Source organism: Mustelus asterias, chromosome 15 (assembly GCF_964213995.1).
Source record: "Mustelus asterias chromosome 15, sMusAst1.hap1.1, whole genome shotgun sequence".
Classification (NCBI taxonomy): Eukaryota; Metazoa; Chordata; class Chondrichthyes; order Carcharhiniformes; family Triakidae; genus Mustelus; species Mustelus asterias.
The window spans coordinates 18,235,376-18,253,682 of NC_135815.1; the positions used below are offsets into that span (position 1 = coordinate 18,235,376).

General features: G+C 43.0%; 1 protein-coding gene and 1 long non-coding RNA gene across 2 annotated transcripts in view; one reads left to right on the forward strand and one right to left on the reverse strand.

Moving 5' to 3' along the window:
• The window catches only part of LOC144504378 (glutaminyl-peptide cyclotransferase-like), a 29,750-nt gene extending 26,103 nt beyond the window's left edge, over positions 1–3,647 (forward strand). The window contains exon 7 of the mRNA XM_078229594.1: positions 3,502–3,647. Within this exon, the coding sequence (XP_078085720.1) occupies positions 3,502–3,647 (146 nt within the window). The remainder of the gene's footprint in view (positions 1–3,501) is intronic.
• Positions 3,648–11,528: 7,881 nt separating this feature from the next.
• Positions 11,529–18,274, reverse strand: LOC144504379 (uncharacterized). The gene is made up of 3 exons (XR_013499617.1): positions 18,212–18,274; positions 15,697–15,867; positions 11,529–12,978 (listed from the first exon to the last, which is right to left on the reverse strand). It is a non-coding gene; the product is annotated as an uncharacterized LOC144504379 (long non-coding RNA).
• Positions 18,275–18,307: the final 33 nt, after the last annotated feature.

Here is an 18,307-nt window from a genome sequence, read left to right on the forward strand (position 1 = left end):
AAAAAAGTAAGAATGAATTTTAAGCCCATAAAATTAAGTGATCAGCAGCATTTTCCACATTTAAAGGAAGTTTTTTTAAGGAAATGTAGATATTGAATGCTGGAACCTATGAGCAGAGAAACTGAATCTAGATAGTATTATGTCTGTCTCGTCCTACCAAACAACCTCAAAGCAGAGGAAAACCTGTAGAATTTGCATGAGGGAAATTTTTCAACCTTATCAATAATGTTCAGAGAGGGGCACGTGAAATGGAAAAAGTAAAAGTAAAATGATGATGTTCTTCTGTACGTTCTTAGTTGGCCATTTTGAGTGGCATTGGCATTGGTCTGAGAATTTGCTTGTTTGTCTTTTAGGGGAAAGATTTCCCAGGTGCAGCAAAATCAGAAACCTGTTTTTTACAGATACATAACCTACTTTGTGGTGCACAAAGGAAATTGCTCTTCATTTGTTTGGATTGAATCTACTTTAGATGTTTTTGGCATTCTTCCATCTGCATAAGGTGATGTACATGCAGCAATTCAAATCCATTAGGCTGGGTAGCCTCACATGGTGCACTTTTGTTGATGGCTGAAGAAGTCATACTGTGAGAAGTAGGTTCGACCACAAATGCCAGATATGATGTAGTTATCAGGTGTTGTTGCTTGTTTTTTTCAATGTTGGCACCTATTGCCAAGTCCCTGTAGTCACTGACCATAATGGTAGCGTTCACTGGCCCACAAGTGATGTTGTCATTTTCCTCTATTGTCAGCTAGTGTCTTCCAGGAACAAAAAATTGATATTCAGCTCCCTGTCACACTTGCAAGAATTCTTGATTCTGTGCTAGAACACAACTGATTATCAGCAATCTTCCTGAAAATCTACACATGTTCCCTTGTTAAAGAAATCATCAATATACTAAAATTAGTGATGTTGCTATGATCTAAATATGGACGGAAATGAGAGGGAGACTAAATTTAAAATACAAAGGAATGAAAATTAAGATTCATAGAACAGTAGAGTCAGCTTTGATAAAATAAATGGCTTAATGGCAGAAAGCAGTGAATTGTGGTAAATGGTTGTTTTTCAGACTGAAGGGTGGTAAGTGGTAGTGTTCTACAAGGGTCAGGGTTAGAACCACTGCTTTTCGATATATACAAATGATTTGACTTTTAAAGAGTAAAATTTCAAAATTCACTGATAACATCAAACTTGGAGGTTAGGCAAACAGTGAGGATGATATCAATCAATTGCTACAGCAATTGCTACAGCAATTGATTGATATATGAGAAGACAGAAGATAGGGGGAATGACATTTAATACTGAGAAGAGTGAGGTGATACATTTTGACAAAAGGATAATGGAGACGCAATACCAACATAATGGCACAGTTCTAAAGAATGTGCAAAGTCAGAGGGATCTGGGGATTCATGCACATTGTTGGTAGGATGTATTCGGGAGTAGTTAGGAAAACATATGGGATCTTGAACTTTATAAGTAGAGGTATTGAGTACAAATGCAGGGAAGTTAGGCTCAACCTTGGTAAGACTTTGGTTAGGCCACAATTACAGCATTGTATCCAATTCTGGTCACCACACTATAGGAAGGGTGTGATGGTCCTTAAGACGGTGCTGAGGAGATTTACCAGAATGGTTCCAGAGTTGAGGGATTTTAGCTACGAGGTTAGGTTAGAGAAGGTTGGAGCAAAGGAGATTGAGAGATTTGTAGTGGGTGTACAAGATTACGACAGGTTAGATGAGATGGACAAAGAAAAGTTGTTCCCATTATGTTAATGGTACAAGGACTAGGGGAGATAGATTAAAGTTTTTGAACAAGGGATGCAAGGGAAGTGACAAAGAAATTTATTACGCCATAAGTAGTAATGGCCTGGAACTCAGTGTCGATGAGAGGTAGAAACGGAGACAATGGCCAGAACTTTCTGGTCATTCAGACCGGTGGGATCTTCTGCTCCCACCAATGGTACATTGCCACCATGGATTTCCTGGCGGCAAGGGTGCATTCAACAGGAAACCCAATTGACAATGGTGGGACCAAAACATCCTGCCGCTGGCCAATGGCAGGCTGTCTCCAGCTGCTCTGAAACATGTGGCAGGTTATGTGATAAATCCCACCTCACGATTTCAAAAAGAACTTGATGGGCACTTGGAAGGAAATAGACTCGCACGTCTATGGGGATACAGCAGGAGAATGGGACTGGCTGGATTGTTCTACACAGAATCAGCATGGACAAACTGTGCCAAATGGCTTCCTTCTGTGCCATATTTCCTCTCTGAATGAATGATACAAAGTAATACATTTTGCATCGCCCAACAGTACTGAAATAGTTAGGAATCTGTGTGCAGTAAAAGGCCAGGAAATAACTAAATGGTAGGTGGGGCCTGAAGTAGATCACGTATTCACATTGGTCTTTATTATTTTTCACAAATAAATTATCTTCAGAAGAGGACTGCCTCAAATGAAGTAAATGCCTTTTACTACCATGTTGAAATTCAAACATTTAATAAGCCAAGCTGAAGGGTGGATCAGTGGATTTGCTGATGACACCAAGATTGGTGGAGTAGTGGATGAGGTGGAGGGCTGTTGTAGGCTGCAAAGAGACATAGATAGGATGCAAAGCTGGGCTGAAAAATGGCAAATGGAGTATAACCCCGATAAATGTGAGGTGATTCATTTTGGTAGGACTAATTTAAATGTGGATTACAGGGTCAAAGGTAGGGTTCTGAAGACTGTGGAGGAACGGAGAGATCTTGGGGTCCATATCCACAGATCTCTAAAGGTTGCCACTCAAGTGGATAGAGCTGTGAAGAAGGCCTATAGTGTGTTAGCTTTTATTAACAGGGGGTTGGAGTTTAAGAGCCGTGGGGTTATGCTGCAACTGTACAGGACCTTGGTGAGACCACATTTGGAGTATTGTGTGCAGTTCTGGTCACCTCACTATAAGAAGGATGTGGAAGCGCTGGAAAGAGTACAGAGGAGATTTACCAGGATGCTGCCTGGTTTGGAGGGTAGGTCTTATGAGGAAAGGTTGAGGGAGCTAGGGCTGTTCTCTCTGGAGCGGAGGAGGCTGAGGGGAGACTTAATAGAGGTTTATAAAATGATGAAGGGGATAGATAGAGTGAACGTTCAAAGACTATTTCCTCGGGTGGATGGAGCTATTACAAGGGGGCATAACTATAGGTTTCATGGTGGGAGATACAGGAAGGATATCAGAGGTAGGTTCTTTACGCAGAGAGTGGTTGGGGTGTGGAATGGACTGCCTGCAGTGATAGTGGAGTCAGACACTTTAGGAACATTTAAGCGGTTATTGGATAGGCACATGGAGCACACCAGGATGATAGGGAGTGGGATAGCTGGATCTTGGTTTCAGATAAAGCTCGGCACAACATTGTGGGCCGAAGGGCCTGTTCTGTGCTGCACTGTTCTATGTTCTATGTTCTATTGTAGAACGTGACACTGAAAGGAATTAATATGTCAAGTAATCCTTCACTCTTTTATGTTCCATAGACGTTCCTATTCTGCACATCATACCTTCGCCTTTCCCTCAAGTATGGCACAAAATGGAGGATAATGAGGACAATCTGGATCCGACAACAATTGATAATCTTAATAAAATACTGCAGCTATTTGTTTTGGAGTATCTCAGATTATGATATCACCTAGTCTTTACCAAATGGATGGTTTTGAGTTAAGTACTTCAAACCAAATGGATTTCAGAAAGTACAGTAGCAGACCTGGCTTCCTTAATGCAAATGGGAAACTATTATTTACAAGTAACCAAATTTGTTTACTCAGTTAATGTTCATTAGATTTAATGTGTTGAAGAATCAATAGATTGTTACTAACCAATAGAAGCTTCATGGCAAACATTTGTGGCAAACATTATATGCTAGTACTGTAGTTTTCTTCATAATTTTGTTCAGTATCCATTTGAAACCTTTTATGGTGACATGTATTAATTTGACTGCATCTAAACTATATTTGAACTGCAATTTTTAAGTTTGGTGATTGTAATGCATGCATTAAATAGTATAGTTGTACTACATACTTTGTGTCGGTATAAATTGGAATATGACTTGAAAGAATCATCAATTTGGTATTTTATTTGGGAATTATATACCTGGATCATGTGATTCCACACGGCTGATTAATGCAGCAGATGAAGCAAATGATGGGAAGTCAATTTTTGCAAGAACTATGGAAATAAAAGCTTGGGACGAACCACGTTTTTCAACCCTAAGAGATGCAAGGCTGAAGAAAATCTTGAATTTCTAATGATAGAAATGAGTTGAAATTAGCAACTCCTTTCTGACCACAGATATTTAAGCAGACAAGTACAAATATCTGCCTTTCTGACTTCAAAATCACCACAGGAAGTATAACTCTGGTTGGTGTTTCACTTAAAGCTGGTAACAAGGGTGCCAGTGCAATGGGTGTACAAAAAAAAGTTTCACAAAAAGTTTTGGATCTGACTCTCAGCCCACAATTTTAATCCTTTTCCCACTGTCTCCCTGGATGTTTTCCCCTGGGTCTGCAACTGAAAATCTCTGGTAACTATTCAAATTATGCCCTTCCATTAAGAATGGACAGGCCCCCACACTGAGAGACTCACCAGGTGTGTCTTCTTTGGAACTCAAATGTACTGTAGAATTCCCCTTTTAAAATCAGGGCCTATGATTTTATTTTGAAACATAACTAGGAAGAACTTTGCTTTGTCAGCACATGTGATATTTGAGGTGCCATGGTGAAAACACTGTTATACTTCATTTGATATGTTAAAAAAATGAGCAAAAATCAGGAAAGGACTCCTGTTCTTAATTCTATTGGATTGAGCTTTATTTCAAGTGGCCATCCCTTCACCCAGCTCTGAGGTCAGATACACTGCTCGCCACAGATCATAAGATTTTACTGATAAAGCAAAATCCTGCACTGGCGAACTAGTCCCAATAGTGAGAACAACGTTCCCCGCCCTATACCTAATTTGCAGTTGGAATACGGCAACTGAACAAAATTTTACCTTTTATCCAAAATATACTCCTTTTTAAGAGTTATATGTAAAATAGTATTCAAAATGGTTGTTTCTGTAATATGACTCAATTCTAAATTTGAAAAGGATAGCTAAAGATTGTGTCTGCACCACATCACATCTGAAATTTCGATTACTTTCACTTTTTTCCTGTTCCACCCTCCCTGTCTTCTGCCACCACCTCCTCACAACCCCATTGAAATTCAGATTCCAGGTTGGGGAGGTGCCTTGCTACAGAAAATGTAAGTAGCAATTTAACATATTTGCTGCTCTGGGTCACCTAACATCTTTTAGGACTTTCAATGATGCTACCATCTGTTTTCTCTTTTTTTTGTGAATGTATTTGTAGAAATGGGTGACATTCCTTTTAACGTACTTATGATGTTCATATTTTAGGAAAATATTTTGTCCCTATTTTGCTGATTGTTTCTAATGATGACCACATCAGTCTTTTTTCCTCTGCAAACCTTCACCCCCACTGTGCCTCTTCTCTTTCCATCATTAAAAAATAATCATTCATGGACAGCATTGGCAAGGCACCATTCATTGCCCATCTTTAGTTGCTCAAGAAGATGATGGTGAAAAAGGTTCCCTTCCAGTTGCACTGCGATGTGGCAACCTGTAACTTATTGGTTGTGTGCATGCAGGCATTCACCTTAAGATACTGCGTGTGTGCAGCCACTCAAATTAAATATACTGCGCACGTAAATGAATCAGCCATGCACTACAAAAATAGAGGGGATGTTGGTAATGAGCCTGTTGCAGTCTATGTGGTTAAGGTTCTCCCACAGTGCTGTTAGACAGGGAGTGTTGATTCAGCAACAACAGGTGAATAATATATTTCCAAATCAGGATGATGTGTGACTTGGAGGGGAACTAGGAGGTGATGGTCTTGCCATGCACCTGCTAACCTGCTCTTCTAGGCAAAGAAAGAAGGGCTGTGGAAGCTTAGTGAGTTTCTGCGGTGTATCTTGTAGATGGTACAGATTGCAGCCTCGTACTCTGGTGTTGGAGAGACTGAATGTTTGAGGTGGCAAACACAGAACTAATCTAATCAAGTAGGAGGCTTTGTCTTGGATGGTGTTGAGCTTCTTGAATGTCATTGCACTTATCCAGGCAAGTTGAGAGTATTCCAGCCCACTCCTGACTTGTGCCTTGCAGATGGTGGACAGCAAGTCAGGAGGTGAGCTGTTCATCACAGAATAGCCAGTCTCTGGCCTGCCACAGTAGTTACATGGCTCATTTGGTTCAGTTTCTGGCCGTTGGTGAACTTGAGAATGTAGACGATGGGGAGTTGTCAGTGACAATGCTGATGGATGGCAAAAGGGTGGTAGTCAGATTCGCTCTTGTTGAAAATAGTTATCTTTTGACAAATGTATGGTGTAAATGCTAATTGCCACTTATCAGAATTGCAAATGGTACTGAATATTGTCAATAATCAGTGAACATCCTCACTTCGTACCTTAAAATTGATGAAGCAGGTGAAGATGGTTGGGTTCAGGACACTGCCTGGGGAACTCTTGCAGCAATGTCCTAGGGCTTAGATGGTCGAAAACATCCAAGACCATCTTTCTTTGTGTTAGGTGTGACACCAACCAGTGACATTTATCCCATTGAATTGAATTGGGTTCTTTGATACCATACTTGGTCAAATGCTGTAGTGAAATCCAGGAGTCACCGGTGAGCTTGTAATTCAGTTCTTTTGTCTATGTTTGGACCAAGGCTACAATCAGGTCTGTAACAGAGTGGTCCTTGCAAAATTCAAACTGTGCATCAGTGAGCAGGTTATTGGTGCTGCTTGTTAGCACTGTCAACAATACCTCCTATTACATTGATTGAGGATAGGCTGATGGGAAAGTAACTGGCTATTGAATTTTCCCTGCTTTTTGTTGAAGGACTTGTCAGGACAATTTTCCATGTTGTCGGATAGATGTTAGTGTTGTAGCTATACTGGAACAGTTTGGCTAGGTGGTGGAGGGTATGAAGGTTTAAGGTGGTGATGGGAGTGATAATCAGTTGGGCTGCTTGTCATTGATGAAGTCAAGCTCCGTGAGTGTTGTTACAGATGAACTTATCCAGGCATGTGGAAAGTATGACATCACACCTCCGACTTGTACTTTGTACATGGTGGACAAGCTTTTGTGAGTCACGAGGTGAGTTACCACAGAATTCTCAGCCTCTGATCTGCTCTTCTACAGTGTTTATATGGCTGGTCCAGTGATGTTTTTGGTCAATGGTAAGCCCGGGATTCAGTAATACCAATGCCATTGAACGTCAAGGAAAGTTGGCTATTTATCTCTTGTTGGAGATGATCATTGCCTGGCACTTATGTTACACAAATATTACTTGCCACTGATTAGCTCAAGTTGTCCAGGTCTTGCTGTACAGTCACCAACTGCTTCATTATCTGAGGAGCTATGATTGGCACTGAACAGTGTGCAGTGATCAACAAACAGCCTCACTTTAGACCTTATGATGGGGGAAAGGTCAATGATGAGACAGCTGAAGATAGTCAGCATAGGAGACGAACATATGAAACTCCTGCAGTAATGTCCTGGGGATTGAGATGAATGGCCTCCAACAACCAGAACAAACTTTTTTTGTGCTAGCTATGACCCTCGCCAGTGAAAAGATTTCCCCCGATTCCCATTGATTTCAATTTTACTTGGGCCTTTTGTGCTGCAGAAATCAATTCAGTAGATGCTACCCCATTTCTAATTCAGCTTAGCCTGTCATTTTCTGGCAAACCTTTGGGCAGGATTTTCCACGGAACCCAGCACATGTTTCACAATGGCAGAGGCAGCCTGCCATTGACTGGCGGTGGGATTTTCTAGTTTCACCTTTGTCAGTGGGATTTCCTGTTGAAGGCATCACTCACCAGGAAATCTGCAGCAGGGGTGTGCTGGAGGGTATGAAGTTTTAAGCAGAAGATCCCGCTGACATGAATGCACTCGTGATTGTCAGCCAGAATGAGCTGTAGATAATAACTTTGTTGAGTGAGTGTGCCACCTACATCTGCAGCATAACATGTTTGTGTTGTGTGTGGCACTGTAGTGGTTGGCACCTCAAACGGCTTCTGCAGCAGAAATCTTAAACCCAGTCTTGATTTCTATAAAATGTTCTCGGCCTTTTGGCTAAGATCAAGTGTAGTATGGTCGGCAGCCCATGGTCGGCCGCACTTGGTTGAGGTCATTAGGTTACACTGAAGCTTCATATGTTTCATATGAAGCAATTTTTTAAAGCAGCATCTCAGCCTTTTGGCTAAGATGCAAATGAGCTCAAGTCTTGGAGGAGGAACCTCCCCCTTCTCCAATCAGCTTGGCTCATGTAGATCAGGCCCAGGACAGGGTGGTTTGGTCGCTCGCCCTGTCTTGTCAGCCTGGATCTGAAATGTCTCAACTTGTTGAGACTCTGAATTGGATTTGGTTTGATTGAATTGGAAAAGTATTAAAAAAAAATATTGCCTTGAAAGCGATTAGTATCCAATTGGAGAGAACTGTCTCCAGTCTGATAATTATGCTGGTTTGCTAGAATGGAGAAATGTATAACCTTGATTTTGCAGTGATAAAGATGGTGAGATTATGCTGTCACTGATACCGACAGCAACTTTGGGAGTGTGCACATGCGCAGAATGCCTTGCAGCAATCCAGAGGTTGCAGTCAGTGAGTCTACATTCCTCCAGAGGATACACTGTTGAGGGATAAAGGGGGAGGTGGCTAGATGGGTGGAGAACTGGCTTGGTCACAGAAGACAGAGGGTGGTAGTGGAAGGGTCTTTTTCCAGCTGGATGCCTGTGACTAGTGGTGTTCCGCAGGGCTCTGTATTGGGACCTCTGCTGTTTGTGATTTATATAAACAATCTGGAAGAAGGTGTAACTGGGGTGATCAGTAAGTTTGCGGACGACACGAAAATGGCTGGACTTGCAGATAGTGAGGAACATTGTCAGAGGCTACAGAAGGATATAGATAGGCTGGAAATTTGGGCAAAGAAATGGCAGATGGAGTTCAATCCTGATAAATACGAAATGGTGCATTTTGGTAGAACTAACGTAGGGGGGAGCTATACGAGAAATGGCAGAACCATAAAGGGTGTAGATACGCAGAGGGACCTGAGTGTGCAAGTCCACAGATCCTTGAAGGTGACGGCACAGGTGGAGAAGGTAGTGGAGAAGGCATATGGCATGCTTGCCTTTATAGGACGGGGCATAGAGTATAAAAGTTGGGGTCTGATGTTGCGGTTGTATAGAACGTTGGTTCGGCCGCATTTGGAATACTGCGCCCAGTTCTGGTCGCCACACTACCAGAAGGACGTGGAGGCTTTAGAGAGAGTGCAGAGGAGGTTTACCAGGATGCTGCCTGGTATGGAAGGGCTTAGTTATGAGGAGAGATTGGGTAAACTGGGGTTGTTCTCACTGGAAAGACGGAGGATGAGGGGTGACCTAATAGAGGTGTATAAAATTATGAAAGGCATAGATAGGGTGAACGGTGGGAAGCTTTTTCCCAGGTCGGTGGTGACGTTCATGAGGGGTCATAGGTTCAAGGTGAGGGGGGGGGGAGGTTTAACACGGATATCAGAAGGACATATTTTACACAGAGGGTGGTGGGGGCCTGGAATGCGCTGCCGGGCAAGGTGGTGGAGGCGGACACACTGGGAACGTTTAAGACTTATCGAGATAGCCACATGAACGGAGTGGGAATGGAGGGATACAAAAGAATGGTCTAGTTTGGACCAGGGAACGGCGCGGGCTTGGAGGGCCGAAGGGCCTGTTCCTGTGCTGTATTGTTCTTTGTTCTTAGGTCTTCCAGACTGCAATCCCCAGCGATTGGGGAATTAATGAAAACTTCAATTTTACGCTTGCTGTAAAAATCTTTGAAAAAGTTACTATTTGTTGAATGAGGTACTGGGTTTTTAACAACATAATTAGGGTGAAATACCCTCACTTGCCCCGAAAAATTAATTTTATATTTGTGGAATGTCAGATTTCTTCATTTATAATTTATTAAAAATTACTTTAAAAACTTTGATTATAACATTTTTGAACCCAACAGTGCATAATTATCTATTAAACCATCTGAAAATTTAGTTTATAGGTAAAGTATAATCTGTACTTTCAATTTCCTGGTTTGCTCTCCATAAAAATGCTTCAGTGATCTTGACTAGCTGCTTATCCTGCTAGCTGACATCACTGTTGCTGATCACCAGGAGATCTCTTTAAGTGGATATCAGATTGAAATTGCCATCAGCAAAGAGAGAATCAATGTTACAAAGATTTCTAGATCTTAATGAGCTGTTTTCTTCATTGCTTACCACATAATCCAGTCTATTATTTCAGGCCTTTACTGACCTAGTTGATATTGTTCTTGTTTATTAATGGTCTGGCGCCTGGTACTAACGGTCTGGCCAGAATGCTCGCTCATGATGATGAAAGTCAGCTACACCACTGGGAAGCAACATTTTAACTTCAACCACTATGAGGTGCCAAATGGTAAAAGGAAAGATCTGATATTAAGAAAGTAAATTATCTCAACATGGAATGAACATCCACCAAGGTTAATGGAGAAAAATCAGTATTTTTTTCAAAGTGACAGTTCAAGGTTCTGATGAGAAACACAGTAGGTTTACATAGCAAGATGAACTGGGTGGGCCAAATGATCTCCCTCACTTATCCTTCAGATCTTTTGCATTTTCCCAATCTTCCCAATGCTCCAATGACAGCTCTTGAACAAACATTGTGGTCAATTCTGAGTATTTTTGAACAAATTCCATTATTACAGAACATTCTTTAAGATAAAAAATAAGATTGCTGGGAATTTTTAACCCTGAGGATCACCACAGGGGCAAGGTTGAGAAGATGCGCTTTCAGGAATAATCTCAGCCGGTACAGGAGTTGTACCCCACACTGTTGGTGTCACTCTGCGTCATATGCAAGTCATCTGGCCAACCTACTTCCTATATGAGCTAACCTACTTCCTATATATATATATATATAGATGTAGAGTGTAAATATATCAATAGTACTCTCATGCATCTCCTAGCAACTGGATAAAATGTGGCAATAGTAGAAGTCTGTCCATTCTTGGTACTGTAATTCATTGGAGTAAGATAGATGAAAAAAATTATCTCCAAAAAGTGAGGAAAATAATGCTTAGTAGAGACTTACTGCATTTTTACTGCATTGATGATGTTCCAGTGCATTGGCAGGATATAGTGTAAATTGAAGCCACTTCAGTCTGATATTACTTTTTAAAAATACTTCCAATATACACATTTTTTCACTATTTTGCCAAAGATAAATAGCTTTTAAATATTTCAATTGGAATTTGTTCTGGCTGGTATTTACATTTTAGGTCTGGTCTGAGTTAAGGCCAATATACATTAAAGCAGCTTTGGTAAAAATAGTGGAGAGACGTGGCAGTATGAGAAGTGGTTACTATGACTACAAATGCAATCCAGAGTTTCATTAAAAAGTGAAGCTTTATTGCTGCAACCTCACATATCATTGCTGTATAAAAGTGTACTTTCTGAAGTTACCTAGTACATATTAAAAATTACTATCAAAGAATAATGGTCAAGTTCAAAATTAGTTATTCCAACTTTGTTTAGATCACTAGTAAGCCCATAATGTGTGCAGTCATAGGAACCATACAACTGAAAGAACATTGGAAGAGTTCCGAAAACAGCAACAGTGATCATTTCTGGGAATTATTAAATAAACCTCACAGCACTGAATCTCAGTTCACCCGACAAAAGATAGCGGGTGAGATCTTCTGGATGTTCAAGGTGGCAGGATCTTCCATTCGCACCAATGGCACACCCCCATCCTGGGTTTCCCAGCAGTGGGGGATCGATTCAATGGAAAATCCCATTGACAGCAGCAGCACTAGAAGATCCTGCTACCGGTCAACGGTGGGCCGCCTCCCACCACCGAGAAAGAGGCCGCAGGGGGTGCTAAAAAATCCCGCCCAGAGAAGAAACATGATTACGCTTTATAAAATCATATAGATGTTCATGAATTATATAGATCCAGCAAGTTAGTTGAGAGAACTGAGAGCACACAATTTGAGGATACGTGCATTGAATTTTCTGACTTTGGAACAGGAAACAAATTTGGCAGCTTATGTATACATATCGAATAATTTCATTACATTTCGCCAAACAGGGGAAGTATATCTTTCCAAAGACATAGGGCAAAATATTACAGATGGGTTTGCAGGCAGGGAGCACAGAAATTTCCCTAGGTGGCCTTCCACTGCCCCCAACCTGCCTGCAATTTTACAAGACATGGGCTAGTGTGTCCTCACCACTATACTAAGGCTGGTAGAAGTTCATGCCAGCAGGTGGTACAGGACTGTAGGGAGAGAAGCCCAACAGGTTATCAAACTTGGTGGAAGGTGCCTCCCTTAAGCGCCTACTTTTCACATTGGATTCTCCCCTTCCCTGGCCTTTCCATCAAAACTTCCACCAGCCTCACCTCCCTGCTGTGAGACCTGCCTACCATTTTCGACTCTGGGATGTAGAATCCGGGGATTGCCAGTAGTTCCAGTCCTGGCCTCCTTTGGCATTGGCACTGCCAGTAATCACGTCTCCAGCCAATTAAAATGGTTACAGAACCACCATGAACTGTAGGGATGTGTTCCCTGGTGACTCTTTGGTTGGCAGGTTGGGAAATTCGATCATCTGGTGAACCTTGCTCATTGTTAAATTTCTGCTCCATTAAGAGTGCAGTATCGGATATACTGAAAGGTTTTGTTAAAAATATTCAAGATACAAATGACTTAAATGTCCCCATCCTTTGATGTCAATTAGGGAATTGTGGCTTTCACTTCTTCTGATTGAGAGGTAGGTTTCCCTAAAAAGATTGACAGGAGCAAATAAAATAGAAAGCAAAATACTGCAGATGCTGGAAACCTGAAATAAAAACAGAAAATGCTGGAAAACTTTAGCGGGTTTGGCAGCACCTGTGGAGAGAAAAGCAGAGTTAATATTTTGAGTCCGTATGACTCTTCTTCAGAAAATCACAGGTTGGTATAGTTTACAAGGTTGTAGCAATGGGAGATTTGGATGGCTAATAATGATTTGTGTAGTCGTTAACACAATGGCTGGGATTTTGCACTGGCAAAAGTCTCGCAGTAAGAAGTTTAACAACACCAGGTTAAAGTCCAACAGGTTTATTTGGTAGCAAAAGCCACACAAGCTTTCGGAGCTGCAAGCCCCTTCTTCAGGTGAGTGGGAATTCTGTTCACAAACAGAGCTTATAAAGACACAGACTCAATTTACATGAATAATGGTTGGAATGCGAATACTTACAACTAATCAAGTCTTTAAGAAACAAAACAATGTGAGTGGAGAGAGCATCAAGACAGGCTAAAAAGATGTGTATTGTCTCCAGACAAGACAGCCAGTGAAACTCTGCAGGTCCACGCAACTGTGGGAGTTACAAATAGTGTGACATGAACCCAATATCCCGGTTGAGGCCGTCCTCGTGTGTGCGGAACTTGGCTATCAGTTTCTGCTCAGCGACTCTGCGCTGTCGTGTGTCGCGAAGGCCGCCTTGGAGAATGCTTACCCGAATATCAGAGGCCGAATGCCCGTGACCGCTGAAGTGCTCCCCAACAGGAAGAGAACAGTCTTGCCTGGTGATTATCGAGCGGTGTTCATTCATCCGTTGAATGATTCGTTGAATCCATTGAATCATTCAACGGATGAATGAACACCGCTCGACAATCACCAGGCAAGACTGTTCTCTTCCTGTTGGCGAGCACTTCAGCGGTCACGGGCATTCGGCCTCTGATATTCGGGTAAGCGTTCTCCAAGGCGGCCTTCGCGACACACGACAGCGCAGAGTCGCTGAGCAGAAACTGATAGCCAAGTTCCGCACACACGAGGACGGCCTCAACCGGGATATTGGGTTCATGTCACACTATTTGTAACTTCCACAGTTGCGTGGACCTGCAGAGTTTCACTGGCTGTCTTGTCTGGAGACAATACACATCTTTTTAGCCTGTCTTGATGCTCTCTCCACTCACATTGTTTTGTTTCTTAAAGACTTGATTAGTTGTAAGTATTCGCATTCCAAACATTATTCATGTAAATTGAGTCTGTGTCTTTATAAGCTCTGTTTGTGAACAGAATTCCCACTCACCTGAAGAAGGGGCTTAGAGCTCCGAAAGCTTGTGTGGCTTTTGCTACCAAATAAACCTGTTGGACTTTAACCTGGTGTTGTTAAACTTCTTACTGTGTTTACCCCAGTCCAACGCCGGCATCTCCACATCAAAAGTCTCACAAGCAGCCAAAAACAAGATTCTCACTGGCGAGATCTTGTGATGTGATCATCTTCACCACCCCGGCATTGACGTAATGCGATTCACGCCCAGGAAGGTGAGCAACCTCATTTAAATATAATTAACGGGCTTCCCCTCTATATTGTCCCCCCCATTCCCTTGCCAGTGTGATATCACATTGGCGAGGTTTACAACAAGTCAGAACCAATGTGAGCCAGGCAAAGAGACTCCGCCGGGGCCCCACAGATAAGTAATCCTGAAGGGGGGAGAAGGGCATGCGCTCGCACAACCTAACATGCTTGCTTGCACTGCCCTTTGAGTGAGTGAGCCCTACCCGCTTGCTTGTTTGCACCTCTTCACATGCTCACTCAGCCCGTCCCAAATGCTCACCCACCCCAGTCCACACACTTACTCAACCCGCCCCACACACTCGCTATCTCTCAGACCCACACGTACACTCACATACTCTGTCCCACACACAGACTGACGTGGCATTTTCCGGCCTCGCTTGCCCAGAAACTGGAAAATTCCGCATGAGGGCAATGGACCTTTCCATGGTCCACCCCTCGTCCACTCCGATTCCCGTGGTGGGTGGGATGGTAAAATTTGCCATCTCTGCGTCTGTCTGTTCGGCACACTCACTAATTCTCTCTCTGCCCCACACATTCAGTCACACTCTTTCTCTCTGCCCTACACGCCCACTCACTCATTCTCACTGCCCCACACATTCACTGTCATGTGATATACTCAACACAGCACTGCATCCTCAATGGGCTCTGTGCAACGTCTCTCCCTCTGGGACCTCTCCAACTACTTACCTTTCCCGCGCCCACCATAACTTCTCTCCCTCTGGCCTACTGCAACTTCTCGCCCTTCCAGGGCCCTCTGCAACTTCTAGCCCTTCCAGGGCCCACAGCAGCTTCTTGTCCTTCCTGAGTCCTCTGGAACTTCTCATCCTTCCTGGACCCTCTGAGCTCTCTCACCCTTCTCGGGGGTGAGTAGATACTCTTTTCTGTATGTACCTGCTGCTCATTGCTCCCCAATGCCAAAATTGAGAATTAAAACTTATCTGACAACTGACTACATGCTGCTTGTTCAATCACAGGCACTGGGTGGAGTTTGTAATCAAATTTGGGAAGTTAGAAATGTGTGAAACAACAGTGATAAGCAGCAGAAGAAGGGGCATAAGCAGGTAATGTCAGATGTGAAAGTAAATAGTCTTTGAGGCTAGGGAGTGGGATTTGAAACACATTTAATAATCCAACAGGATGCCAAGGGAGTACACCATATACCTCAGCATGTGTGCACTATGAAGGACTGCAATGGAGTTGAGGGCTAAAGTTGCTGCAAGGATTTGCATATGTTGAGTTGAAGGAAATTCTTACTCATCCTTACCTGACTGTTGGCCAAGTAATCAACTTAACTTCTTCTGGCCTATGTTGCTGCATGCACCCTAGTTCTTCCACGTATGGATCATTTGCAACTGTAATCCACCTTTGGCCACAGAGTAGAATGCTATCACTTATCCTTCTTCTCACTTCCAATGATGACCAAGGAGTTCTCATGCTGAGAAATGCAAACTGATTCATTTTGATAGGAAGAACATGGAGAGACATGGAGGGTACTACTCTAAAGGGGGCGCAGGTTGTAATTGTGTATGTCACTGAAGCTGGCCGAACAGGTTGAAAGAACAGTTAATAAAGTAAACAGTATCCTGGGCATGATTAATAGGTGCATAAAGTACAAGAGCAAGAATGCTATGTTAAACTTGTATAAAACATTAGATTGGCCTCAGCTGGAGTATTGCATCCAATTTTGGGTGCCAGACGTTAGGAAGGATGAAGAAAGTGCAGAAAAGATTCACAAGAATGGTTCCAGGGATGAGAAACATCAGTGTCAAGCTAGATTGGAGAGTTAGGGCTGTTTTCCACGGAGAAAAGGCAGTCAAGATTTGATAGAAGTATTCAAAATCATGAGAGGTCTGGACAGGATAGGGAGAAACTATTCCCACTCATCAAAGGATTTCAAACAAGAAAGAATGCGCAGATTTGAAGTGGTTTGCAAAAAAAGCAAAAGCAGTATAAGAAAACAAATGTTTGGGGTTTGGAATGAACTGGGGCATGGTGGAGGCATTAAAAAGGGAGTGAGGCTGTTATTTGAAGAGTAAGAATGTGCAGGGTCATGGGGAGAAAGCAGGAAAACTGCACTAAGTGAATTGCTCTTTCATAATGCCAGTGCAGATACAATGGCCCAAATGACTTACTTCTGCACTGTAACAATTTAAAAAGTTTCAAGTTAAAGTTTATTTATTAGTGTCACAAATAGGCTTACATTAACACGACAATGAAGTTACTGTGAAATCCCCTAGTCGCCATAGTCCGGCGCCTGTTCAGTTACACTGAGGGAGAATTTAGCATAGCCAATGCACCTAACCAGCATGCCTTTCAGACATCGGAAGAAATCGGAGCACCCAGGAGAAACCCACACAGACATGGGGAGAACGTGCAGACTCCGCACAGACAGTGACCCAACCCGGGAATTGAACCAAGGTCCCTGGCGCTGTGAGACAGCAGTGTTAACCACTGTGCCAACATGCAAAAATAGAAGTGAAGGCCACACCTACAACCCTACAACACTGTGCACTTCTCTAACAAAGCTCTGACTGTGTGGAGTTTGCATGTTCTCCTTCTGTCGGCGTGGGTTTCCTCCAGGTGCTCTGGTTTCCTCCCACAATCTGAAAGATGTGCTGGTTAGGTGCATTGACCTGAACAGGTGTCGGAATGGCGGCTAGAGGAACTTCACAGTAACATCATTGCAGTGTTAATGTAAGCTTACTTGTGACTAATAAATAAACTTTGATGCAGTGTCATCCAGACTTGAAATTGCTCTATTTCCTCTTCACAAATGCTGAGATTTTCCAGCATTTTCTGTTTTTGGTGCACTTCTCTAATTCTGGTCACTTAAATGTGCAGGTCTACAAGGAAAAGGGGTGGATAAGGCTGGCAGGAGAGTGAAAATGGTGAATCGCTCAGTCAGAGAGCCAGCATGGACAGGACAGGTTGAACGGTCTCCTTCTGCGCTGTAGCCATCTGTGATCCTTGATTTTAATTGCTGTACCATGAGTATTTATATGGTCAGCTGCCTGGGACCTACAGCTCTGGCATTAATTCCTTAAAGCTCTCTACCTCCTTTAAAACACACGCCAACTCCTTGACCAACCTTTTGTTTCTCTGTCCTCACATCTCCTTACATGGTACGGTGTCATATTTTGCTTGTGAACACCTTTGTGAAGTGCTTGAGTTTGCTGATTACATTAGTGGCGCTGTATTAATTGCGTCACTGACAAAGGAGCAGTGCTCTGAAAGTTTGTGATTTCAAATAAACCTGTTGGACTATAAACTGGTGTGGTGTGACCTCTCATCGTGTTAATTGGAGAGTTCTACCACTGTGCTAGCACAGGCACGATGGACCGAATGGTCTTTTGTTCAGATTCTAAAATAAGTCTACCCTTTGCCACGTCAAACCACTCAACGTGGAAACACTCACAGCTCCTCCCTGCTTTAATTATACTTTAAACCCACTGAGCGATCCGCCCCGCACGGGCGCCGCTCAGCTGTCAATCACTGACCACCGCCTCCATGTCCTGTTCAGGTGAACATGCCCCGCCCCCTTCCTGGTCTAACTAACCTGATGACAGTGAACGCGAGGACAACCAAGCTAAATGATGCGTGCCCACCACCTCTTGCCGAAATCTTGGTGGAAGAACAACGCTTTCATCGGCCGTCAATCAAAGAACGAATTCCCGCCTCCGGGCGGATATGTGTCCAGGGTGTGAGAGAAAACGTCCGCGTTTTTTTTTCTCTTAACCGAGATGTGGGATAATAATGGACCCTGAACCGAACTTTCTGACCTGTTGATCGCGTTCGCTTGTTGACATCTGCCCGGCTGGGAGACGGTTAGCATTTGAACGGTGTCACGTGGCCCGTCACCCTGGTGACCCGCAGCG